General features: G+C 39.2%; 1 protein-coding gene and 1 non-coding gene across 3 annotated transcripts in view; one reads left to right on the top strand and one right to left on the bottom strand.

The window, feature by feature from the left end:
- S100PBP (S100P binding protein) overlaps window positions 1–26,348 on the top strand; it is a 46,395-nt gene that overhangs the window by 2,671 nt on the left and 17,376 nt on the right. For both annotated transcript variants that reach the window (XM_075553686.1, XM_075553687.1), the window contains exons 2-4: window positions 3,606–4,393; window positions 5,191–5,276; window positions 8,646–8,749. In XM_075553686.1, coding sequence (XP_075409801.1) covers window positions 3,606–4,393; window positions 5,191–5,276; window positions 8,646–8,749 — 978 coding nt within the window. The remainder of the gene's footprint in view (window positions 1–3,605; window positions 4,394–5,190; window positions 5,277–8,645; window positions 8,750–26,348) is intronic.
- On the bottom strand, window positions 376–514 carry LOC142437934 (small nucleolar RNA U89). The gene has a single exon (XR_012782433.1). It is a non-coding gene; the product is annotated as a small nucleolar RNA U89 (small nucleolar RNA).

Below are 26,348 nucleotides of genomic sequence, written 5' to 3' on the forward strand. Positions count from 1 at the left end.
TAAAGATGCACAGTCGCCAGAATCCCACGTGAGTTGGAATCAACCAGATGACAGTGGGTTGGGTTGAATTTTCTCGGACAAATGTTCTGAGATTCGAAGGGAATTGCTGAGGTCTCTGAGTTTTAGACCACGTTCCTCCGTATAGTGACCACTGGTTTGCAACATTTGCCTGATTTTTTTCTCCCCCCCTCCTCCATTTGCCTGATTTTTTTAAGATGTTCATCCAGCTTGATTGTCATTTAATGACAGTGTGGTTGAATTTGGAAAATTAAACTTGAACAGATGAGATTGGATAATTTCTAGGTGAACGGGCTAGGAGAAGTTCCCTATCAATTTAATGCTTTTTTTTCTCCCACTCTTTTTTTTTTTTTCCCCCCGCCTGTGGGCCCCCCTGCACGCAGCTGCCAGAACTGGGGACAGCAGCGGACATGCATTCAGGGCCAGCAGTGCTATTGATCTGGCCTTACAGTGGGGAGCCAGGCCTCAGGCACCCCACTAATTCTCCCACTCTTATGCTTCTCTTGGGACTATTCTAGAGTTGAGAGATGAGGAGGGTCTCAGAAATAATAGCTACCAATGTATTTCTTTAAAAAACGACTGCCACCCCATTCAATTCTGATAGGGACCCCATAGGACAGTATAGTGTCATAGAGTTTCCAAGGTTGTAAAACGATAAAAGCCGACTGCAACATCTTTATTCCACAGATTGGTTGGTAGGTGTGAACTACCAACCTATTGGTAACGACTATACCATTGCTTACTGATCTCTTACATTATAAACCTACATTGAACTAAGTGCTTTATGTTCATGGTCCTTACATATTTCTTGCAACTATCTTATTAGGTACATATTATGATAGTCTTAACATTTTAGACCTAATGTAATTATTTGTCTTTTTGACACTTATTTAAAATATCTTTCATTTTTAAGTATGCCAAATACACGAAGTATAGAAAATGGCATAATGAACACCATTGTACCTACCACCCAGCTCTATCATACATTGTCATATTTGTTTCAGATCTTTTTTTTTTTTTAAGAAATATTACCAGTAGTCTTTGAAGCTCCCAGTACCCCTTTTCCATACCTCGCCCTCAGAGGTAATACTATCCTGAATTTTTGGTGTTTCATCCCCATGTGGGTTTTTAAGTACTGTAAAAAAAATTTATTTTTTTACTTGACACCAGAAGAACTACCATTACTGTCTACTCTGAAAAGATTCACATCAGAATGCCCTGGATAGAGTATGAGGAACATGTAGAACAGAACTCAAAATCCTAAAATCAGATTTAACTGATTAGATAGGGATTAGTGGGACCTCCTAAGATGATAGCCTTTATCTTTCAGGTCGAAACCTGAATTCACCTCCATATTCTGTCATCTACTGAAGGTCAAAAGGGCATCATGTACCCAAAGACAAAGCTCAGATGGTTAGGGGGGAAAAAAATGGAAACAAGAAAAAGGAAGGAAGTGGAATCGGTCATGGTACATGAAAAGGATTGTTGTGGATGAATTAAATTGAAATATTGAATTCAGAACTAGGATCTGCTCTGTAAACCTTCACCTAGTTTACAATAAAACGTTTTAAAATGAGTGATTGTGCTTAAGGTGAAAGTTTACATAACATTCATTTTCCCAGTCAATATTTATTCACACATTGTTCCATGACATAGATTGTAGTTAGTCCTGTGATGTAGCGCTCTAGCACTCTCCCTAGCTCTTCCCTGGAGTCCCTGTTACTGTTGAAGTTGACCCCATGTCTTCACATTCTTGGTTTGGGGCAGATGTTTCCCTTGTATTTTCTTATAGGTGACTGTTCTGAGGAGCATGTTCTTTATAGGGGTTGTATTGGTGGTTTTATAGATTTGTCTGGCTGGAAGATGGCTTCTGGATATTTTAAAATAGTTTTATAATATATGCATGTACCCATAAACAATATACCGGTGTATGGCATTTTCTTCAACAAATAAATTGCAGAGGAGAAAAAGAGAAGGATTCTATCAATTAAAATATTTACAAAAGATTCCAGCCAATTGCAATGTGTGGACCTTATTTGGATACTGGTTTTTGTTTTGTTTGTAAAGCTATGAAAAAATTATGATACAGATCATTAGAAATCTGAACTGGACCTGGGCTCTAAAAGGCTTGAAGGTAAAAAAGAGGTCATCTAGCTGAGAAGCAACAAAGCCCACATGGAAGAAACTAACCAGCCTGTGTGAAAATCATGAGGTGTCGATAGGATCAGGTATCAGGTACCAAAGACCCAGAACAAAAAAATCATATTTGTGTAACTTTACATTTAAGTAGAAAAGCAAAATGATATTGAATTTTTAAAGTCTCCCCTAGACTTGACTTTTCCCTCTAAGTTACAACAGTCATCAAATTTATATCTGTATCTTTTCAGACTACTTATCTGTATTTACATATGTATTGAAAGTAAGGTGAATCTGTTTATGATTAACTTTTAGATGGAATTTTAGACATTGTCTAATCCACCTTTTCTAGCCCTTTCTCCTTTTGTAAATAGGAAAGAAGTGATTATGAGTGTTTTGTCAAGTTATTAGAGCAGGCTAGTGGCAGAAGAGGACACCAACCCAGGTCTTTGAACTCCCAGGTCTGTGTTCATACTGGAAATACTACTGTTAAGAAAGTGCACATTGTTGAGAAGAACTAAACTAGGTCCTTTGTTGCATAATTTTATCTCTAAAGGTTTTTCTTTGGTGTTCTTGACTCAAATCTAACTTTCTGGTATTTTTTTTTTTAAATCAAGATGAAAATTAATAGATGGAGCCACCTTAAAGCACAATACAGTTGACTTTGTAATGAACAGAGTTGAAAGTGATGAGAAGCTCCTCTAATTTCCTTTGTGCTTTCAGGAAGGTGGGAGTCAATCATTTTGACACGTCTCCTGAAGGGAACAGCTAGCAGGAGCTGAAACCTTTTCCCATTTGGTCTCGTGGCAAAGGCAGAGATTGCTCCAGAAGATGCACAGTCGGGAAGACAATTCTTTATCTTGTACTCTTAAAGTTGTTACTATTCCCTTTTTTAACTTCAAAGTATACTTTTCTTTCAAGTGTAGACTGAAATCCAAGCCGGCTTACATACTTTGATCTGATTTTATGTCATCAATGTTATTACATAATAGAATATACAAAGCTACTTCATTGTTAAGTATAGCATGAATATATATATATATATATATACATATATTTATTTATCTCCACGAGCATTTGTGCAGGTAACTTTTATAGTGAAATTCCTGGGGTCAAAATGATACTGGCAAAATATTGTGTTGACTTACACTGTCACTGGTGGTATGTGAGAATTCTTGTTTTTCCACGTCCTTAGCACCCATGTTATTATCCGTCATCTTGATCTTTATGTTTAGAAAGCGGGGAAAATTAAAATGCACATTTGTGTGTTTAAAATATACAGTTTCACAATTCTGGCAACATTAAATATCTTAAAATTATTTCTGAAACTACAAGTCACATGGTACAAAGGATTTGAAGTATGAGAACTTCAACTGTATAGTGTTTGAAGTCAATGTACAGACATTTAGACATTCTCTGTTCCTCACTGAAACTACCTCTTGTTTCTCCAGATATGACGTGTTCACTAATGCCCTCTGAACAGTCTTCTGGTACCTTTCTCTTGCCTAAAGAGAATGCCTCGTTTTCTTGGGGGTCATTGGATGAGGAAGAGTTGGATGATTCCTTGCTGGACCTGTCGGATGGAGAAGAAGATGACGGCCATTTCAGTTACACAGAAGAGCAGATTCAGGAGCTCCTGAAGGATGATGATGTATCTAATGAACACTTTTCTTGGGGAAGTGGGTTGCTTAAAACGGATGACAAGCATGTTGAGAAGGAAGAGAAAAAGAGTGAAATTCTACCTGATGCTTCCCAAGTGAAAAACTCATTGTGCACCTTGGAACCAGTAGCCGAAACCTTTGACCTCTTCAAACTACCTCAACTAATAGGTACATCGGTTGGTCACGGACCAGCTCCTATTAAACCATTAAACAGACGCTTTGCGCTAGAAAAAGGTGTCATAAGAATAACTGTTGCACCGTTTGATCCAACAGTCTGTGATGCTGAGCCTGATTCACCCAGAGACGCCAAAAAACCCTCCTTCCTCGGGGAAGGATCAGAGGAAGATGGTCTTAACCCAAATGAGAGCAAACTTTGCACTGAATCTGATGGGACTAGCCTCACTGACTCTGCCCGGGATGGGCCCCTACTACTTTCTCCTTCAAACAGTAACTCTCAGGAAACTGTTCCTGATCAAAATATGACTGACAGTAAGAAACCTACATCTGTATTCTCTCAGCCCTTGGACTACTCAGAGTCATCCTGGAGAAATGGTGAATCAGATAAATCAAGTTTTGAGGTAAAGTTTCTAGTTCTGAGTAAAGTATAAATGCATTTTTTCCTGGTAAAGAGAAAATATAATTTCATTCACATACAGTATAGCAGACAAATTGCGATGTAAATGTTTACTAGCAATGTGGCCTTGGGAAAATTATTTTAGCCTCTCTAGCCCTCACTTACCTATTAATTAAAGTAAACCAATAGCTGGAACCTCTGGCTTCGTTATTTCCCAAAACCATTTTATTGGGAGCTAATAGAGATAAATCATTCCAGAGTTCAGTCACATCAAGCAGTACTGCACAATTGCTACCACGGCCTCTTTAAAGTACCTCCACGCACAGTGAACCAGTGTAGTCATTGTTACATACCTGCACATGATACTGAGTGACCATTTAGTGGATAATTACTAAGACGATGCTGATTTATTGCTGTTTCTTCAATCTTTGTGTTTCAGACTTAAGACTCAATTTTGGGTTGTCATGCTGTGTTAAGATACAGTACCAGTTCTGAAATAGCCACGAATGAGTTAAAAATCTTAGGCAATTTACTAACCTCTTGGAGCTTGAGTCTCTGTCAAAGGGCATAATAATCCCTATGCAAAAACTTGTTTGTGTTTTTTATTTTTTTGTATGTTTGTGTTTTTTTAAAAGGTTATAAATCACTATCTTATTTAAAGTACTCACCATCTTGTGGTAATCAGTAGGGTTCAGGGTACATGCCTATAGCCTTTAGCTCAGGGATTTTTCCATAAATAAAATTGTTATATTAAGAACTATCTTTCTTTTTGCATTCTTTCCACTCTGAAAAACAAAACAGAAAACAACTCAGGATATTTTTGAGAAGATGGAAGTCCGTAAGAAAAGGCTAGGAAAAGTCTTTCCCATCCAGAAAACCCAAACAAGGTAACCTAACTGTATATATAATTCAGTATTCTCCTGCCCAACAAGGACTTGAAGGGAGAGCAGACCTCTGAGTTAGGGCAGTTAGCACAAATTTGTAAGGACCTTTTTTTTTTTAGTAGGTGTTTTGTTAGCTTATGCCAGAGACAGATAGCACTCAACAATTTGGGTGTGTATGTAGTTCTATATAACACATATATAGTGATACTGATAAGATGGTTATCAGCAGATTTTGAGAGAGTGCTATATCAGAAAAGTGTCAGTTAACACCTCATTCCTCCCTGATTTAGGTTTCTTTTTTTTTTTAGTCATTTTCTCTTATCACAATCCATACATATATTAATTGTGTAAAGCACATTTTTACATTTGTTGCCCCATCGTTCTCTTTGAGCTTTTTTTAAAATGTTTTTTCTTTATTTTTTAATCATTTTATTGGGGGCTCATACAACTCTTAATCACAATCCATACATACATCAATTGTGTAAAACAGCTTGTACATTCATTACCCTCATCATTTTCAAAGCATTTGCTCTCCACTTAAGCCTCTGGCATCAGCTCCTCATTTTCCCTCTCCCTCCCTGCTCTGCTCTCCCTCATGAACCCTTGATAATTTATAAATTATTATTTTGTCATATTGTACACTGTCCGATGTCTCCCTTCACCTACTTTTCTGTAGTCCGTCCCCCAGGGAGGAGGTTATATATAGATCCTTGTAATTGGGTCCCCCTTTCCACCCCACCCTCCCTCCACTCTGACATTGTGTTTCTCTTCTTTTTGCCCTCCATTGAGCGTACCTTGACCGTGTACAGATATTTCGAAATCTGTTAAATTGTTTTCTTTCAGTTTAGAAAAATGGAAAGATTGGGAGATTGGAGGACTAAATATTTCGTGTGTGTGTGTGTGTGTGTGTGTGTGTGTATTATTGGTTCTCTTCAATTTTTTTTCTTTCCATCCCATTTTCTCTTTAGTGTGTGGGGAAACCCTATACTAGGAGTAAGAAACTGAAAGGCCTGATATTCCAAATAATTGTGTGACCTTGGGCGAGCCAAATAATCTTTTTTTTTTTTTTTTGCCAAATAATCTTTTATCTTACTTTCTTCATTGATAAAATGAAGCAAATGATGTTCTTGCTGCTGCCTCACAGGGTTATTTTGAAAAACAAAAAGAAAATGTTAGTGAAACCAAAAATCACTTCATGAAACTAAATTCATTACCATCGAGGGTTTTTGATGCTGTAAACCAATCACCACATCTCTCTCCCATCAAGCAGCTGGTGGGTTCAAACTACTGACTTTATGGAGGGAAACTTTGTGAATTGTACCCAACACATAACCTAGTACACCACCAGGGATTTTTATTTTAGTGAAAATAACTCTGGAACTCTGAGGCTTCTTTCCTTATGTGTGAGGAAGCCTGGTCACAGATATTAATGAACTAAGAATTATTTTAACAAAAATACTAGGCTATAACTGAAAAACCACTATGTAAGTCATCTCATAACTTGTCCTATGGGGAAAATTCTAGTAGGGCTTACAGATTTGGGTTCCCTTTTTGGTTGATTCTCTTGTGGCCAGGAGATGGCAGTGTTTCTGCATGGGCCTTTTCAATTGAGTGCATTAGAAAGGCTGACTTTAGGTTGTGTCCTATTGCTTCCTTTAAAATTTTTATGTTTAAACTTTTGATTACACAGATACTACTTTTAGCCTGCTTCAAAAATAAAAAATATTACACATAAAGATAAATCCCCTTGACTGTCACCCCTAATCACAGTTCCTTGTGAATTGCTTACAGTGGAAATTATACTAGAAGAACACAAGTCTAGCTACTTAGAATAATAATAAATTTATTATTCCAATATTCTCACTCACTGAATCCTCAGAACAGTAAAATCACATGAACAAAAGCTAGAAATTGTTCTTGCTAAGATCACCATCACCCTAGTTACCAGATCTAGCTAGTCCTTCTCAGCCATGATCTCATTTAACTGGGCTATGAATAGCTGTGAGCTTAGCTGTTCCTGATTAATATTGAATTACTCAACACTCTTCCTCTAGGGGAGTAAGTGATCTTTGACTTCTTATAGCATGTTCATAAGAGGTTATTGTTTAACTCCATATTTATTTGGGGGACTTCTCACACCCCCCTCATTGAAAAACACTGGTTTATTTGATTAAACAGATAAACTGCATAAGAACAATTTTTTAAGATTAATCTATTTTTTTTAATCATTTTATTGGGGGTTCATACAATTATCACAATCCATACATCCATCCATTGTGTCAAGCACATTTGTACATATGTTGCCATCATCATTCTCAAAACACTTGTTTTCTACTTGAGCTCTTGATATCAGCTCCTCATTTTCCCCACCTCCCCCATGAACCCTTCATAATTTATAAATTATTATTATCTTGTCATATCTTATACCATCTGACGTCTCCCTTCACCTACTTCTCCACTGTCTGTCCCCCAGGGAGGAGGTTATATGTAGATCCTTGTAATCTGTTCCCCCTTTCTCCCCTACTTTCCTTCCACCCTCCCGAAGAACAATTTTTAAAGTCGAAAGAGATACCAACTTTGTTTTAAACTTGCAGTAGCTGATAGAAAATCCTGTTGCCACCTCCTTTAGCCTTCTCTGTGGACCACAGTGATGTACTTGGAAGCATATTTACTTTTTCCATCAGTTCTTCACTTGTTCATTTGCCTGTTATGCCTGTAGCCTGCAGTATAACATTTAAAATTTAGAAGTTAAAACGAACCAATAAAACCCACTTTCACATAACGGTTTGGGGCAAGACCTTGCTTCCCCACCCATCAACTTCTTGCTGGGACCCTACTGCCACTGTAATGGCCATGGTGACAGGGTGTCTGGGGGTTAGTGTTCAGCTCCATATTTGATTTTTGCTTCATTCAACATGTCACTTCAAAAGAGAATTTTGCCTTTGAAGGTTCCTGATTTTAACCAATCGTCAGTGTTTGACCTCTTTCTACAAGGGTCTATACCAGTGGTTCTCAACCTTCCTAATGCTGCTACCCTTTCATACAGCTCCTCATGTGGTGGTGACCCCCCCAACCATAAAATTCTTTTCATTGCTACTTCATAACTATAATTTTACTACTCTTATAAATCATCATGTAAATATCTGATATGCAGGATATATTTTCATTATTAAAAATTGAACGTAATTAAAGCATAGTGATTAATCACAAAACAATATGTAATTGTGAAAAATTTTTTTCTGATAGTCTTAGGCGACCCCTATGAAAGGGTCATTTGACCCCCCAAGGGGGTCGCAACCCACAGGTTGAGAACCACTGGTCTAAACTTAATGGTTTTTAACGGACTATTTTTTTCTTACTTACTTTTTCAAGGACTAATGTTCCAACCGTTTCACAATCAGATCTAGAGCAAAAGAAGGAAATTTATCTCAGGAGTGTTGTCGCGCATGTAGAAGACCCTGAGGATTCTAACCAAGGTAACGTGGCAACCAGAGTGGCTGGCATTTGACATAACTTAAACTGGAGCTTGAGTTTTTTATTTTTTGTTTTCCTTAAATTGGTAGGAAAGGTAACTGTTTCACCCATGGATTATTACTTTTAGGGGTTGCCTAAGAAGTTCCCCCTAACCACTATTAGAGGCGGGCCCAAGGGGACTCACACCAGTACGTAGAGTGCTTCCCCTCTCTGGTTGAGGGCTATAACTGCACTTGTTCTGGTCTGAAAGCTAGACGCGGAGGCACTGCTTCGTAATCTTTGTTTTTATATTTGAAGTTATTTACTTTTCATATTGCCGTCAGCATTTGGATGTAAAAACAGGCATATCAGACACCATCCTGCCTCTTGTTGTCAGGTGCCATTGAGTTGGGGTGCTGATTCATGGACAGCAGCTTTATATAAAACAGAACAAAGCACTGCTCAGCCCTTCACCATCTCACAAGTGTTCCTCTGTTTGAACCCATTGTTGTACCCGCTGCTTCAATCCATTCCATTGACAGTCTTCCTCTGTCACTGACCCTCTGCTCTACCCAGCTTGATGTCCTTCTCCAGGGACTCCTCTCTTCTGGCAATTGAGGCAGAGTCCCAGGATGCTTGCTTCTAGGGAACATTCTGGCTGTGCTTCTCCTAAGACAGACTTATTTATTCTACTGGAAGTCCATGATATACTTATTTTTTGTAGCCAATAATGCGATTCGAAGGCATAAGCCTTTTGTTTTCTTGATTCAGTGTCTAGTTACCGTATGCAGACGAGGCCGTTGAAAGTGCCGGGGTTTGGTTCAGGTGCACTGTGGTCCGTCCTCAAGGTGACCTCTCCTTTGGCTGACACTTCCCAGTAGATTTCTCTTGTGTTTTAGCGTCTAAATAAAGCTCTTGAAAGGCTTTGACCACCTTCTACATGCTGCAAGTTGAGTTTGTCTCCCTAGTTCATTAGAAGCTATTCTAAGCCAAAGTGAGTAGATTCAGTTTCTAGCCCTCAAGAGAGAGTAATACTGTTGGCTGATGGGGTAATTCTTAAAGGGAAACTTGTGGGCAGAACTGAAGGTACAGAGATAAGGAGATACTAATAAAATAATTTCTCCTAAAGATAATTATATAATCTGTCTTCTTTAGTTATTCTTCCTATTCGTTCACCAAATCTTTCTCTAGTACCTTCAGTGATGCTAGACGTGAAGACTAGGCATTGGAAATATGAGGAGTAAGTTAGTGTCTCAGTCCTGGAAATTCATAGTCCAGAGGAGGAAAAGATAATTACACTACAATATTGATCAGTGATCTTACAGAATTACACATAAAGGACAGTAGGAGCAGGGAAGGAACATTTCTGTTTGTGTTTGGAGAGAGTGGAAGATGGAGAAGATAATTAGTTCAATTACTTTAAGATCTATGGCGAGCCACTAGGGAAAGCTTTAGGAGAATTTTTGGCCAAAGATCAGAGGAGGCTCCCCCCTTCCTTTCAATAATCTTGAATTATTTAGTAGTTTTTTTTCTTGTTTTTTTTTTCAAGGCTATGAATGGAAGCCTTAGAATTCTGAGATACCAGTCAAATGAATCTTTTATCCCAAGTTTTAAAAATTATTACTTCAGATTTCATTAAGCTGTCAAAAATTACTTGAATTACTTTCATATGTATCTTTCTGTTACTAGGAGGAGGCTCAGAGTTTCAATCCTCTCCCCCTTGGCTCTTGCTTTACTCTTAAAAAAGATTTCAGATGAGGGACAAAATTCAGCCCAGAGTCAGAGAAAAGATTTGAACAGAAAGAGTATGTTTATTGAAAGGGATATTTTGGGAAAGAAGTTCAGGGGTCATTAGCCTAGTCTAAAAAGCCTGACAGAATGTAGATCTGACCGAATATAGCGACCTCCCATCATAGGCTGGCTTTCTGGTGGGTCTTCTGCTATTGGTCAGTCCTCTATAGTGTTCCTCCTCTTTCCAGGTATGAGCATCCCACTACTCCAGGACTTATATGCTGTGTGCCCTTGTCTCAAACCCAAAAATCAAAAGTCTATTCAGTCATTGTGGTGTGGGTAGTGTGAATAGCTTGTCTTTCTTTACCCAATCTTCACTATCTCTGGTCTGTTCCATTGATCAGGAAAGGTGTCTTATCTGCCCTTTACCTTCCTTTATGCTAGAAAGGTGTATGTGTCTCTATATATCTTGTGTTACAAGGTCTGCCAGATTCTTACCATCACCACCACCTCTTCTCCCTTTGCCAGCCTTTAACACCTTTGTTTATGTGGTCCCCTTGCTTGATCTATTGTAAAGATCTGATAGAACTAGACAACCTACCTCCTCTACCCCCATCTCTCCCCAGCTATGAAAAGACAGATTAAAAAGTTAGTCTATATTCAAGCTTTGTTCAAGAGACTTGCTCATTGCTTTTCTTTCCATGAAGTGACTGAGCTTGCTTTTTCTTCTTCATGTCCTAGAATAGGCGTCCTCAAACTACAGCCTGTGGGCCACCGAGGCCGTTAATCTGGCTCGCCAGGTGTTTTTGCCTCGTTTGTCTTTTTACTTCAAAATAAGATATGTGCAGTGTGCATAGGAATTTGTTGATAGCTTTTTTTAAACTATAGTCTGGCCCTCCAACGGGTCTGAGGGACAGTGAACTGGCCCTCTGTTTAAAAAGTTTGAGGACCCCTGTGACCTAGAGAGTTGACATTTTAAAAATTAATTCATGTTTTATTTGTCATTTAGGCCATGAAGAAAGGAAACTTGCACACAATTATAGATGAGCTCTAACTCATGTTCTAACATCTCTAATCTTTCCATTCTGTTATTCTGCTCCATTGCCAGATAACCTATTTTCAATAAAGAGCAGCTTATGATTACTTAGTTTTGTAGAAGGGCAGCATAATTTAGTGGTTGGGAGAGTAAAGTGTAGTCTAGGGCTAACCTTTGATTTTATCTTCTGGCATACCTACTTAGTGGCTGTGTGACCTTGAGCCAGTAAAACTTGTGCCTCAGTTTCCTCACTTATAAAATAGAAATAAGAATGAGGCCTAGTTTATGTGAATATTAAATGTGTAAATACAAATACAATGTCTTAGAAGAGAAAAAAAGAGAGTACCTGCCTATAGGAATTAACACTTTTATTAGAAACTTAAAAATTAGCAAAATACTTAGGATTACCAGAAAGTATGTGTATGTCTTTGTGTGTGTATAGTGTTAGAATTAGCAGCTCTTACAGTACTCATCGAAGTTATGACTCATGATCCCAAGAAGCAGCTTAAACTCGTAGCTGTTTCAAAGCATTGGATGCTGGACAAGCTGAACCCACAAGCTGAGAGAATGTCTCCTGCTGATCGCTGATCATTTTCTTAAGAAATAGACAAGTATGTCCTGACAGGAGATGAAGTTTAAAAAATTTGCATGCAGTGATTCATTAAGATTGACGGCAAGATCCAAATTGATATAACCTTCCCTGCTCCCCCTGGTTTTATGGATGTCATCAGCCTTGACAAGACTGGAGAGAATTTCTGCCTGAGCTATGATACCGAGGGTCACTTTGCTATTTCTTGTTTTACACCTGAGTAGGGGAAGTGCAAGTTAATGCAAAGTAAGGAAGATCTTTATGGGCACAAAATTAATTTCTCACCTGGTAAGTTCAGGATGCCCACACTATCAGCTATCCTGATCATCCCCCTCATCAAGGTGAATGACATTCAGATTGATTTGGAGACAGAAAAGATTACTGATTTCTTCAAGTTCGACACTGGTAACGTGTGTATGTGACTGGAGGACTAACCTGGGACGAATTGGTGTGATCACTTATAGAGACAATCCTGGCTCTTTTGAGAGATGGGGAAAGATGCCAATGGCAAAAGATTTACCACCTTTTGTTATTGGAAAAGGCAACAAACTAATGATTTCTCTTCCCTGAGGAAAAGGTATCCATCTCATTATTGCTGAAGAGAGAGACAAGAGACTGGCTGCCAAACAGCAGTGGGTGAAATAATCTCTAGGTGGTATGAATGAAGAGATCTTTAAGATAATAAATACAGCATAATTAATTGCAAAATGAAAAGGGTTAATAAAATTGAAAGAATTAGAGATGAAAAGGACCACATCACAACAGTTCCAAATGAAATAAAAATAATAACACCCTCCTATGAAAAGACTACTACAACAAATTTGATAATCTAGAAGAACTGGACAAATACCTAGAAATACACCATCTACCCAAATTCACACAGATGCCTGTAGAAGACCTGTTTTATTTACATTGAGTTATAATCCATTCATCCTTGATCATCCTCAGCAATTACTTCAAGTCGCTGCCCTCACTTTGAATAAGCAAGGTTGTGTCATCTGCGTATTGCAGGTGGTTACGAAGTCTTCCCCCAATCCTGATGCTGCATTCTTCTCCAGCATTTCTGATGATTTACTCAGTATATAGATTGAAGTGTTATTAAAGGATCCAATGCTGGCACACACCTTTCATGATTTTAAACTAAAGTAAGAAAATAAGCTGTACAGTATTCCCTGGTTCTGCTCTGTCTCTTGATCCATACACAGGTTTCATACGAGCACAATTTATTGTTCTGGAATTCCCGTTTTTCTTTAGACTATCCATAGTTTGTTATGGTCTACACAATTGAACACCTTGCATAGCCAGTAAAACACAAACATCTTTCTGATAGGGTAGTCATTGCCTTTATCTAGATGTCTTTGTTCTAAGAAGGATTAAATCCAGGTAAGTTCCCAGTTTTTTGTGTCAAGAGTCTACTTTTCTTGTGGGCAAACTGCCTTTCCTTTGTCTTTCCTGGACTCATTGTGGCCATTTTGGTGGATCAATAAATACTTTAAAGGGGAAGTCGCATAAAGAACCTAAAGATGGTGTCTTAACTTGTATCAAGGCTCAAAATGAATTTAGAGTTCCAACTGTAGGCAGCAGCCTTCTGTAAGCAAAATGCTTTTAGATTTCAGGCTCTAATACAATTGTAACTAGATGCCATCTAGTCAGTTCTGACCCATAACAACCCTGTGCACAACAGAACAAACACTGCACTACCCTGTACCATTCTCACAATTGTTCCTATGCTTGAACCTATTGGTGCAGCCACTGTGTCAGTCCAGTCTCGTTGAGAGCCGCCCGCCTCCTTCCCTGTCCCTGCACTTCACCAAGCAGGATGTCCTTCTCCAGTGACTGCCCTAAGTGTGTAAGACGAAATCTAGCCGCCCTTGCCTCTCAAGGAGCACTCTGGCCTTACTCCTTGCAACAGAGATTAATTTGACCTTTTAGCAATATCATACATATATACTCGTGTATAAGTCAGGTTTTTCAGCACATTTTTTTATGGTGAAAAAGTCCCCCCCGTCTTATACTCGAGTGAGGGCCCCACTTACCTGTTCTCTTGTACAGTGCGGGTGTTCTCCTGTCTCTCCTGCTCGCCTGTAGGAGCCTGAAGCCTCTCTAGGTGGTCTGATGACCGCTGATATCAGCCTCTGTGTTATCCATGCTGTACTGGGCAAGAACCTGCCCGCTTCTGTGTGCTGGTACCTGGGGTGCATCACATCCTTGTCAGATGAATGTCGGACGTGGCCACTGTTCTACAGGGCTGGGACCAATGACGGAGCCTTTACAGTCTTACCTGCGCTTGGTCATGCCCCCTTGTTCCTCCTAAGCATTGCTGAATACAGGTAGCGGTATATCTCTGGTCTTGGATATGCAGTACATTTACTTACGTACTTAGTCTGCTATATTTTATTATTTATATTCTTATTAGCCCCTCTGGACCCATTGTTGACTATGTTTGCACAGAGCAGCCTGTGTGAGGGCTCATAACCTGCACGCTGCGTTATGTACGCACTGTGTTACTTACTGCATGTGTTGCATTGGCACTTCCCACACAGGTGGGAAACGCTGTGTATGCAGCTCATGCGGTAACACTGTGCATAAGTCATGCCATCTCATTCTGGAGTATCACCAGTCTGCGTTGTGCACACGCAGTAAGTATGTAGTAATGCTGCACATGCAGTAACAGCGTGTATAGTGATTGTTGATACCATATTGTTTTTGTTAATCTTTCCACTTAAAAGCTTGTTTACTGTTTTTCTTTGAAATAAATATTCAAAAACATTTAACCTACTGATGTCTCAATTAATGTAATTTTATTGGTCTTTATTTTTATTTTGAAATTTACCAGTAGCTGCTCCATTTCCCACCCTACGCTTATACTTGAGTCAATAAGTTTTCCCTGTTTTTTTGTGGTAAAATTAGGTGCCTTGGCTTATATTCAGGTCAGCTGATACTCGAGTATATACAGTACTTTTTTCCTTTTTTTGTTTTTAATGAGATTTTTATTTTTTAAATCATTTTATTGGGGGCTCATACAACTCATCACAATCCAAACATCCATCCATGTGTCAAGCACATTTGTACATTTGTTGCCATCATCATTTTCTTAAACAAAAAAAAAAATTTCTTTGTACTTGAGCCATTGGTATCAGGTCCTCATTTTTTCCCCACCCTCCCTCCTTCACGAACCCTTGTGATAATTTATAAGTTTTTATTATTTTTTCATGTCTTAACACTGACTGATGTCTCCCTTCATCCACTTTTCTGTTGTCCACCCCCCTGGAAGGGGGTTATATGTAGATCATTGTGATCAGTTCCCCATTTTCCCCCTAACTTACCCCTTTCCCTTCTGTTATAGCTACTCCAATATTGGTCCTGAGGGGGTTTATCTGTCCTGGATTCCCTGTTTCCAACTCTTATCTGTACCCATTACATGCTCTGGTTTAGCCAGATTTATAAGGTAGAACTGGGGTCATGATAGTAGGGGAGGAAACATTAAAGAACTAGAGGAATGTTGTGTGTTTTGTCAGTGCTATACTATACCTTTGCTGGCCCTTCCCTGTGACCCTTCTGTGAGGAGATATCCAATTGCCTACAGATGGGCTTTGGGTCTTTGATGATCCCATCTACACCTCATGATCATGCCTCCATGTGGGCTTTGTTGCTTCTCAGCTAGATGGCCGCTTGTTCACCTTCAAGCCTTTAAGACCCCAGACGCTGTATCTTTTGATAGCCGGGCACCATGAGCTTTCTTCATCACATTTGCCTATGCACCCACTCTGCCTTCAGCAATCGTGTTGGGAAGGTGAGCATCATGGAATGCCAGGTTAATAGAACCGTGTTCTTGCATTGAGGGAGTAGTTCATGGTACTTTCAATACTCTTCTCCAGCACCATAATTCAAATGCATCAATTTGTCTACAGTGTTTTTTATTCATTGTGCACCTTTCACATGCGTAAGAGGAAATGGAAAACACCATGGCAAGCCATGTGTCAGGCTCATCTTTGTCCTTAAAGTAAAATCCTTGATTTTCTTTTTTTTAGTGTAAAAAGTGTAGCATTTGCTCTTTTCAAGGTGCTTTGTCAATTGTCTTTAAGCTTCACAGCTATTTTCTTTTAAAAAAATCATTTTATTTGGGTCTCATACAACTCCTATCACAATCCATACATACATCAATTGTGTAAAGCACATTTGTACATTCGTTGCCCTCATCATTCTCAAAACATTTGCTCTCTGCATAAGCTCCTGGCATGAGCTCCTCATTTCCCCCCTTCTTCCTGCTTCCTCCTCCCTCATGGACCCTTGATAATTTTGTTGGTCTTTAGGAGTGTTTTCTGGTCGAGTCTAATGGGGTGCCAAGACCTGGCCCCAAAGTCTATTTTTGGTATTCCCTGGGGACTTTGTTGCTCTGTTCCTGCAGTGTTTTGCCTCAGTATGGTGGGATCAGATCGGGCGCAATTCCCACACTGTGTCTCCAGTGTTATCCCCTGTAGGGCTATGGGTCAGTGTGGGATGTTGTGTGTCATGGTGGGGTCGGCCATATGATCTTCTCGGTGGATTGACTGCTCTGAGAGGGAATATTGTCCTTAGGCTTGGTGGGCCAGGATGTGCTCCACTCTCTTCCTCCCCCTTCATTTGCTCCCATGTGCTCTAATCAGACATGTCCCTCTCCCTGAGCTGCAGCTTCAGTGCTATCCTCTGAAATAAGTTCTTCTCAGGGGAGGGGCAGCTGTCCACGTAGTTGGGATTGGGGCCGGACCCTCAAAAATCCTTGATTTTCTAAACTCTTAAGAGGTCTTGTGCAGCAGATTTACCTAATGCAGCTTCTCTTTTTGATCTCTTGACTATTTCTTCCACGAGCTTGACTGGATCCAAACAAGACAAAATCCTTGACAATTTAAATCTTTTTCCATTTATCATGATATTATTACCCATTTGTCGAGTTAGGAGAATTTTTGTCTTGTTTACATTGAGTTGTCATCCATACTGAAGGCTGCACTCCTTGATCTTTATTTATTATTCCTTGATCTTTATTAGTAAGTGCTTCAAGTCCTCACTTTCAGCAAACCAGGTTATGTTGTCTGCATAGTGCACTCTGTAAGCCTTCCTCAGTTATGCTGCCACTTTCTTCTTCATATACTCCAGTTACTTCATACAATCCAGCCAGTCCGATGATTGAACAAGGGAGGTGAGAGGATAATAATCCAGATGCAGACTTCTCATGATTTTAAACAATACAGGATGCTCTTGTTCTTTTCACACAGCCGCCTCTTTGTCCGCGTACAAGTTCCTCATGAAGACAATGACGCGTTCTGGAGTTTTCATTCTTCTCAACGTTATCCACAGCTCATTATGGTCCACAAGGTCAGATTCCTTTGCATAGTTAACGAGACACCAGTGAACATCTTTCTTGTATTCTCCGCTTTGAGCCAAGATCCATTTGACATCAGCAATACGGCTTGAGCCTCTAGCAGTTCTCTATCAATGTACTGCTACAACCACTGTTGGTTGATAGTAAGAAAAAAATTTATTTGCGTGCAATATGATATGTTTTATAGTGTCATCATTCTGGTGGATCACCTTTCTTTGGAATGAGCACAAATCTGGATCTTTTCCAGTCATTGGGCCACAGTTGGTCTTCCAAATTTCCTGGCATAGAGGAGTGAGTACTTCTAGTGCCTCCGAGCTTGCTGAAGCATTTCCATTGATGTTTCATCTATTTCTGGATCCTTATTTTTGGCTAATACATTCAGTACAACTTGAATTTCTTCCTTCAGTACCATTGGTCCTTATTTATAAGCCACCTGCTGATATGGTGGCCTGTCAACTAGTTCTGTTTGGTACAGTGACTGTGTATTCGTCACATCTTCCCTCGACCCTTCCTGCATCATCCAATATTTCCCACAGAATCTTTCAAGATTGCAAGTGAAGGATTGAGTTTTTCTTAAGTTCTTTGAATTTCAATTACGCCAAGTATGCTTATTTATGTCTAAGTCTTGGCACATTTCATTATATTATTTTGCTTTGTCTTCTTTAGCTGCTCTTTGAAAATTCCGATTTTGCTCTTAGACTTCCTCCATTTCTCCATATACTTTAGCTACTCTATGATTAAGAGCAAGCTTGAATCTTTTCTGATATCCACTTTGATTTTTTTCCCTCTCTTTTTAATGATCTTTTGCTTCATGAATGATGGTCTTGATTCCTCCCACAGCTCACCAGGTGTTCTGTCATTAGTGGTCAATGCATCAACTCTCTTGAGATGTTCTCAACATTCAGGGGGGAAAGGAGATTCAAGGTTGTATTTTGGCTCTCATGAACTCATTTTAATTTTCCTCGGCTTTCACCTGAACTCATAGGAGCAATTGATGTCTGTTCTACAGTCGGCCCCTGGTCTGGTGTCAGTTGCTGATATCGAGCTATTCCATCTAGGATATCCGTATTTATAGTCTCCTTTCGTGTTGTTGAAAAAAATGTTTGCTATGAACAGGTCATTGATTTTGCAAAATTCTATCTTGTGATCTCCAGCTTCTTTGTTTGTTTTTGTTTTCTTTTTTCTGTTGTTATTTTTTTGTTGTATCTCCAGCTTCTTTTCTGTCACAAAGTTGGAAAATACAACTACTGTTCCTACCTCTTTGTTTCCATTTTTGCATTCCAGTCACCAATAACTTTCAGTGTGTCTTGATTTCATCTTTGGCCAACTACAGAATGGTAGTATTCTTCAATTTCTTCATCACTAGCTTTTGTTTTTGGTACATAAATTTCTGTAATAGTTGTACTGATTGGATTTCCTTGAAGGCAAGTGTATAATCCTGTCACAGATACCATTGTACTTCATGATGGATTTAGCAAGAGCCTTTCTTACAATGCCATGCCATCCTCTTGATTGTGTTTTGTGGCATAGTAAACCATATAATTATCTGATTTTAAATGTCCAATACCAGTCCATTTCAGCTCACAAATGCCTAGGGTATCGAACTTTATGTGTTCCATTTCATTTTTGACCACTTCAAATTTTCTCAAAGTCATACTTCACACATTCCAAGTTCTAATTATTAGAAGATTTTTTGCACCTGTTTCTCTTGATCTTGAGTTGTGTCCCATCAGTAAAAGAAGATCCTGAAGGTTCCACTCCTACAAGATTTACCTGACTCATGTCACCATGGTTGACCTCTCCTCCAAGAAATCAGCTCTGCAGTCACATTTCAAGTGCCCTCGGACCTGGGGGCCATCCGCTAGCACTGTCCTAGCTCTGAGGATTCTGCTTCCTTTGTGTAGGTTTTCAGTATTTGACAGTGCTTTGAAACTATGAACAACGTTTTCAGTGGCTTATTCCTCCAATTTGGGGAGCTGCATCTTTCATTTTCTCTTCTTAGTCTAGAAGTTTTGCTGAAACCTGTTCACTCGGGGTGACCCTGCTGGCTTTTGAAATACCAGTGACACAGCTTCCAGCATCACAGCAACACATGCCACCACAGTCTGACATACTGACAGACAACATTAATCAATGTTCTATTTAAATTGTATTTGAGATGGAGTCTCTTTTATACCCTAAAACAGCTTGTTTCATTCTGAAGTTTTTATAGGTAAAATAGGATGCTCTTAGATGTTTGCTTTTAAATCTTGGAAAGTGCGGTAACAACCTGGAGAATTAGGTGAAATGTTAACACAATATTGATAAATGAGGCTGAGTGGTTGGCGTGTTAGGTTTTCAGTATGTTGTTGACCTTTGATATGTGTGGATCCACTTAAACATGGATTATTATATTTTTTTCTTTTCAATGCCTGTGATGCTAATCATCAGAGCAGTGAAAAATGAGCTCTCGGTTTGTGTGTGTTTTTCACAGTTGTAAAGCGTGAGTAGCACCGTGGGTCCTGCACAAAGTGCTGTTAGTGATGCTGGATGTGCTCGCAAAAAGCAGGGATAGGTCATGACAGTCCAAGAAGAATTTGAATTGCATGGTATGTCCCATAGATTGAGGTTTGTGGCTACCATTTCAAAATAAATGAATCCAGCAGAAGTGCCATTATAAAATAAATAAATGAAAGGACTGTTTTTTTATAAAAAGAAAATCTGTGAAGCTGTCACTGTACCTACACTAACAGGTGAGAAAACCTTGCTCTTTTGTTTTCTATTGCAGCTTTTATGTGCTACAATTTATAATAACATACATAACACTTTAAAATGCCCACTGCCATCACGTTTATTCTGACTCATGAAACCCTTAGACCAGTAGTCTTTCTGCGACTCTTCCTGCCCTCCCATTGAGTACTCTGACCTACCCTTCTACTTCAATCTTTCTGGCTCAGCATTTCATGCAAGATTTTTTACAAAGAATGGTTCCCAAAAGAATGGCTCCCGGGTCCTCCCAGTTGCCACTGGAACTGAGAGCATGCACAGTAAACACACCAGTCTTCTTCAGCTTCCCCCAGACCCAACAGCCCCTAAAAGAAACATTACCTGACCCACTGTTCTACCTGAGCATATTTCTCATCCATGAGGTCCAAGTCCATGTAGAGAACATCACTTGCCAACCTGACCTCCATTTATGAGGGCAGGAAGGAATCAGAATCCTAGAAACCCAAGGGAATACAGGCGCCCAGTTAACTCCAGTTTGGGGAGCACATGGTATTCTTGTCATGAAACTCCATGCTGCTCCTTGTCAGTATAAACGATAAAATCCCTTTCTGTTTCTCTTGTGTCCACTTTATTTCAAATGGCTAATAAAATAAGACAAGGACCCTCGGGCTTAGGCAAAGACAATAGAGACCCTAAAGGACATAGCAGAAATGTCCCCTTAGGGTTTCCGAGGCTATAAATCTTTATGAAAGTAGACTGCCTCATCCTTTTCCAGAGTAACAGTGTGTGATTTGAACCATAGAACTTCCCAGTTGGCAGCCCCCAACATCCATCACAGCACATGGGCTCTTAAAAAAAAATATATTTTACTGGGGGCTCGTACAACTCTTATCACAATCCATACATACATCCATGTGTCAAGCACATTTGTACATTTGTTGCCATCATTATTCTCAAAACATTTGCTTTCTACTTGAGCCCTTGATATCAGCTCCTCCTTTTCCCCCCTCCTTCCCCGCTTCTCCCTCCCTCAGAAACCTTTGATAATTTATAAATTATTATTTTGTCATATCTTACACTGTCCGATGTCTCCCTTCACCCACTTTTCTGTTCTCTATCCCTCAGGGAGGAGGTTATATGTAGATCCTTATAGTTGGTTCCCCTTTCTACCCCACTCTCCCTCCACCCTCCCAGTATTACTACTCTCACCTGAAGGGATCATCTGTCCTGGAATCCCTGTGTTTCCAGTTCCTATCTGTACCAGTGTACGTCCTCTGGTCTAGCCAGATTTGTAAGGTAGAATTGGGATCATGATAGTGGGGTGGGGTGGGGTGGAGGAAGCATTTAAGAACTAGAGGAAAGTTGTATGTATCATTGTTGCTACCCTGCACCCTGACTGGCTCATCTCCTCCCCGAGATCCTTCTGTAAGTTGCATGCAGATGGGCTTTGGGTTCCCACTCTGCACTCCCCCTCATTTGCGATGATAGGATTTTTTGTTCTTTGATGCCTGATAACTGATCCCCTCAACACCTCGTGATTACACAGACTGGTGTGCTTCTTCCATTTGGCCTTTGTTGCTTCTGAGCTAGATGGCCGCTTGTTTAGCTTCAAGCCTTTAAGATCCCAGACAGTATATATTTTGATAGCCAGGCACCATTAGCTTTCTTCACCACATTTGCTTATGTACACATTTGTCTTAAGTGATCGTGTCAGAAAGATGTGCATCATGGAATGCCAATTTAATAGAACAAATTGTTCTTGCATTGAGTGAAGGTCCAATGTCCATTTGCTGCCTTAATACTAAACACACACACACACACATATATATATATATATATATACATACACATACACACATAGATCTAGTTCCCCACCATCCTATATAAATATATATACATATGTACATGCCTGATATTTTGGACCTCTATAAATGCCCTTTGCCTCCTAGTCGAATCCAATGGGGTGCCATGCTCTGGCCCCAAAGTGTATCCTTTGCTACTCCCTCAGGAGCTCTCTGCTCTGCTCCCCCCCATTGCTCTGCTACACGCCCTTAGTGTTTTGCCTTGGTGTGGTGGGGGTCAGACCAAGCCAATCCCAATACTGAGTCTCCAGTATTGTCCCCCATAGGGCCATGGGTCAGTGAGGGACATCGTGTCTCGTAGTGGGATCAGCCATATGGTCCACTCTGTGCATTGGCTGTTCAGAGCGGGGATATCGTCCTCCAGGCCTGGTGGGCCAGGATGTGCTCCACTGTCTCTTCCTCCCCCTTCATTTGCTCCCATTTGCTCTGATCAGACATGTCCCTCTCCCCAAGCTGCAGCTTCAGGGCCTTCCTTTAAAGTAAATTCTTCTGTGGGGAGGGACAGTTGTCCACATAGCTGGGATTGGGGCCAAGCTCTCAGGCCCCTCCACTGGCTACCCTCTACATGTCAGCACATGGCATTTATATCCTGGAACCCCGGATTTAAGTCTGGTCCCTCTTTCCACATGGGCTCTTTTTATATAATACCTATCACATACAAAATACGTGTTGATGGTTTCTGTTGTCCTTAAGACTTTAAGTCAACATTATTATTAAGTATGGGGGAGTCAAAATTTATGAGTGAATTTTTAACTGCTCAAGTGTTGGAAACCCAACCCTACGTTATTCAAGGGTACCATTCTACTTTCATATAAATTTTTTTCATTGAAAAAAAAATTTTTTTTCATTGAAATTTTTCATAATACATGTTTTTTTGCTCGTGATATTCAACATTACCAGTTCTTCTAAAAATCCCATAGCTTCTAATGTTCCTTCTGCCTTACAGGAACCCAATGTGATATATACCAAATTCTTGTATTATTTTCCCAACTACCTAGTATTTATACTTCCAATGCCTTAAGATTTTGCATACCATATTGCAGGAGGGAAGGAATCATATTCTTCATCTTCTTTATTTACATATGCTTTACAGGGCAGCCAAAAGCCAGCGGGAGCATTGCTGTGCCATTCCATTGTATCTGTTCTGATTCATAGGCACCCTCTCTGTATGAAAATAGGTTATAATCTTACAGCCACATATTGCTGTGGGTTCAAATTGCGTATCGATTCAAACTGCTGACATTTTGGTTAGCAGATGAGTTTAACCATTGTGCCAATTGGGTTCCGTAGAGGGCGCATAGGTTTTCTTCTTAAGGATATTTGGTGCTTTTCACCTTAGTTAAGTGTAACTCTTCAAATTCCTATTAGATATGAATTATTAGGCAGATTCATAAATAGTTTATGCTGTTTATGCTGTCTTGGTTCAATTTATCAGTAATGTGTACCAGTATTGTTGATTCAGAAGATAACTATTGATCAATTTATTGTTTCAGTATAGGTATAATCTCTTGCCTAGTGGCAAATAGATCTTTAATAGCATTTAAAAAGAAATGCTAACCACTTCGTTCTTGGAATGCCAGCTAATGAGAAGCTTCATGGAATTATAACATTTTAGAACAGAAAAGGACATTAAGATCTCTTCATCTTCCAACATAAGTCTGTTCTTGATGTCTTTGCTAAATGACCTACCAGTCTTTGCTTTTGTAGAATGCAAAAGCCAATTACATCATGAAGCAGTCCACTAATTGCTTGGAAAATTCTAGTTGTTAGAAAGTCACTCCTCCCGGGATTCAATGCTTATAACATACTCCATGCTTCGGTCACGGCGAGTAGACTTGTGCAGGTGCTGCCACAGTCCGTTTCCAGCCACTTGCTTTCTATGTGGGGTCATTGACATTGTCGAGCTTTTGCGTCCTTGTAATTTCCAGGAAGTAATTCCTAATTTTCTCTCTGGGATCATAAAAAGGAGTTTTATTCTTCCATTTACTATTCTTTCAGTTATTAAAAATAATAATTTCTTCTACAAAGAAAAAGGTTTAAATCACCTATGAATTCATCATCCTATCTAGAAATAGCAAGATTAATGTTTTGATTAATATATCTGTAAGGTACAATATATAGAGGAATGACATTAGTTGAATGTGTTAGAAGTGTCTTTCCATTGTTAAGTATTGTTAAGGTTTTAATTGTTATGTTACATAATTTATTATAAAATATTGTATTAAAATGTATAATTTATTCCTTCATGTTGAAAATTTAGGTGGTGCCCACTTTGGCCAGTAATACTACAGTGAACATTCTGGTCAGTAAATGTTTATGTACAACTATTGTTTCTGTAGGATGAATGGCTAGAGGTGGAATTGCTGGGTAAATGATAAAAGCATTTTTAAACTTATTTCATGTTGCCAGATTATCCTGCCAAAAAAATTGTATTGATTTTCATTGTAATCAATTTGATAGGTGAATTTTAATGTGGCTTGTTTTAATATGTTTTTTAATAAATGTCAATTTATTGGAAATTGATATTTAATCATAATTACTTAACGTCATCTAATTCATATTCCCTAGTTGTCTGAAAAAAATGTGTCGTATAATTTTTTTTATTAACAATTTATTGGGGCTCATACAACTCTTATCACAGTTCATACATATACATACATCAATTGTATAAAGCACATCTGTACAGTCTTTGCCCTAATCATTTTTTTCTCCTCTTTTCTTTTTTTACATTTTATTAGGGACTCATGCAACTCTTATCACAATCCATACATATACATACATCAATTGTATAAAGCACATCCATACATTCCCTGCCCCAATCATTCTCAAAGCATTTGCTCTCCACTTAAGCCCCCTGCATCAGGTCCTCTTTTTTTTTTCCCCCTCCCTCCCCTTTTCCCCTTCCCTGTGTCGTATAATTTTGCTGACAATATCTAGTCGTGGTTTACATGTTTGGTTGTTGTCTTACTCTCTTTTAATCTAGTCATTTGTTTTGTAGAATGTCTGACATTCTGAATTTGTCTAATTGTTTTCTTGTGGTGGCTTTTAATTTGTTCTTCCATTACCTGAGGTATAATTCGCCAAAGTAAAATGCACAGATTTTAAGCGTTTGTATGTGCTCACATCCCTGAGGCAATCACTATTCTGATTTTTATTACTATAGATTATAACCTAATTTACAAATAAGCGCTATATAAGATGTCTTTTTTGGAGAAATATTCATCTTCAGCCCTCCACCCTTTCCTTACCCTCCCTTTATAGCATAGATAGATTCCCAAACTTATTTGGCCTTTCACCCAGCTTTTTAAAAAAATTTAGTCAGCACCCCCTTTGCAATGAAAACTTTTGTGCTGTCGCCTATAATCCAGGATAAAGTGTAGGTCTCTGCTTTTGAAGCCTGCCTGGATCATCCAGTGCCCCTCTCCCCCAGGTATATTGCTAACTTGGGAAATGTTGCTTTATAGATTTTTAAAAATTCATTTTCAGCATTTCCTTCTCAATTTTCTTTTTACAGTGTTGTTAGGTGCTCTCCAGTCAATCCCCCTGTGTATTATAGAAGGAAACAGCCCATTGTTATAGCTTCTTCAGCCCTCTCATTGAAACCATGGCCATCAAGTTCGTTCCAATTCATAGCATCCCTGTAGAGCAGCGGCTCTCCACCTTCCCCATGCCGTGACCCTCATGTGGTGGGGACCCCAACCATAACATTGTTTCTGATGTTACTTCATCACTGTAGTTTTGCTCCTGTGATGAATCAAAATGTAAGTATTTGATATGCAGGATGCCATTTTCTTTGTTACAAATTAAACATAAAGCATAGTGATTAATCACAAAAACAATATATACCTAATTATATATTTTTAAATACTTATTTCTAATTACAAATAAATGAAATTTTGTCTGGAAGCATGGGTAACAGTCTTCACACCAAGTATTCATGTTTGTGCGTATCTGCATGTGGGCGGACCTGCCTGGCAGAGGATAGAGGAGCCGTGTCTCAGTTCCTAAGACCATCGGAAATGTGTGTTTTCCGATGGTCTTAGACGACTCATAAAAGGGTTTTTCGACCCCCAAAGGGGCCATGATCCACAGGGTGAGAACCGCTGCTGTAGACAGAGTGGATTGGCACTTTAGAGTTTTTAAGACTATAAGTCTTTCAAGGGATAGACAGCCTTATAGTTTTCCCAAAGGGTGGGTGATAGGTTTGAATCACCCTATCTTAGGAATGAAAAAGGAAAGGGGCCACTTTGTTTCCTTGTTCTTCTGATTAGTGTGGGGTCTGTAGAATTCCGTCTTCTTACATGCTTCTTCATGGTGATTGGTGTCCTTCCTTTTCTTT

The sequence above is a fragment of the Tenrec ecaudatus genome, chromosome 1 (assembly GCF_050624435.1).
Source record: "Tenrec ecaudatus isolate mTenEca1 chromosome 1, mTenEca1.hap1, whole genome shotgun sequence".
Lineage (NCBI taxonomy): Eukaryota > Metazoa > Chordata > Mammalia > Afrosoricida > Tenrecidae > Tenrec > Tenrec ecaudatus.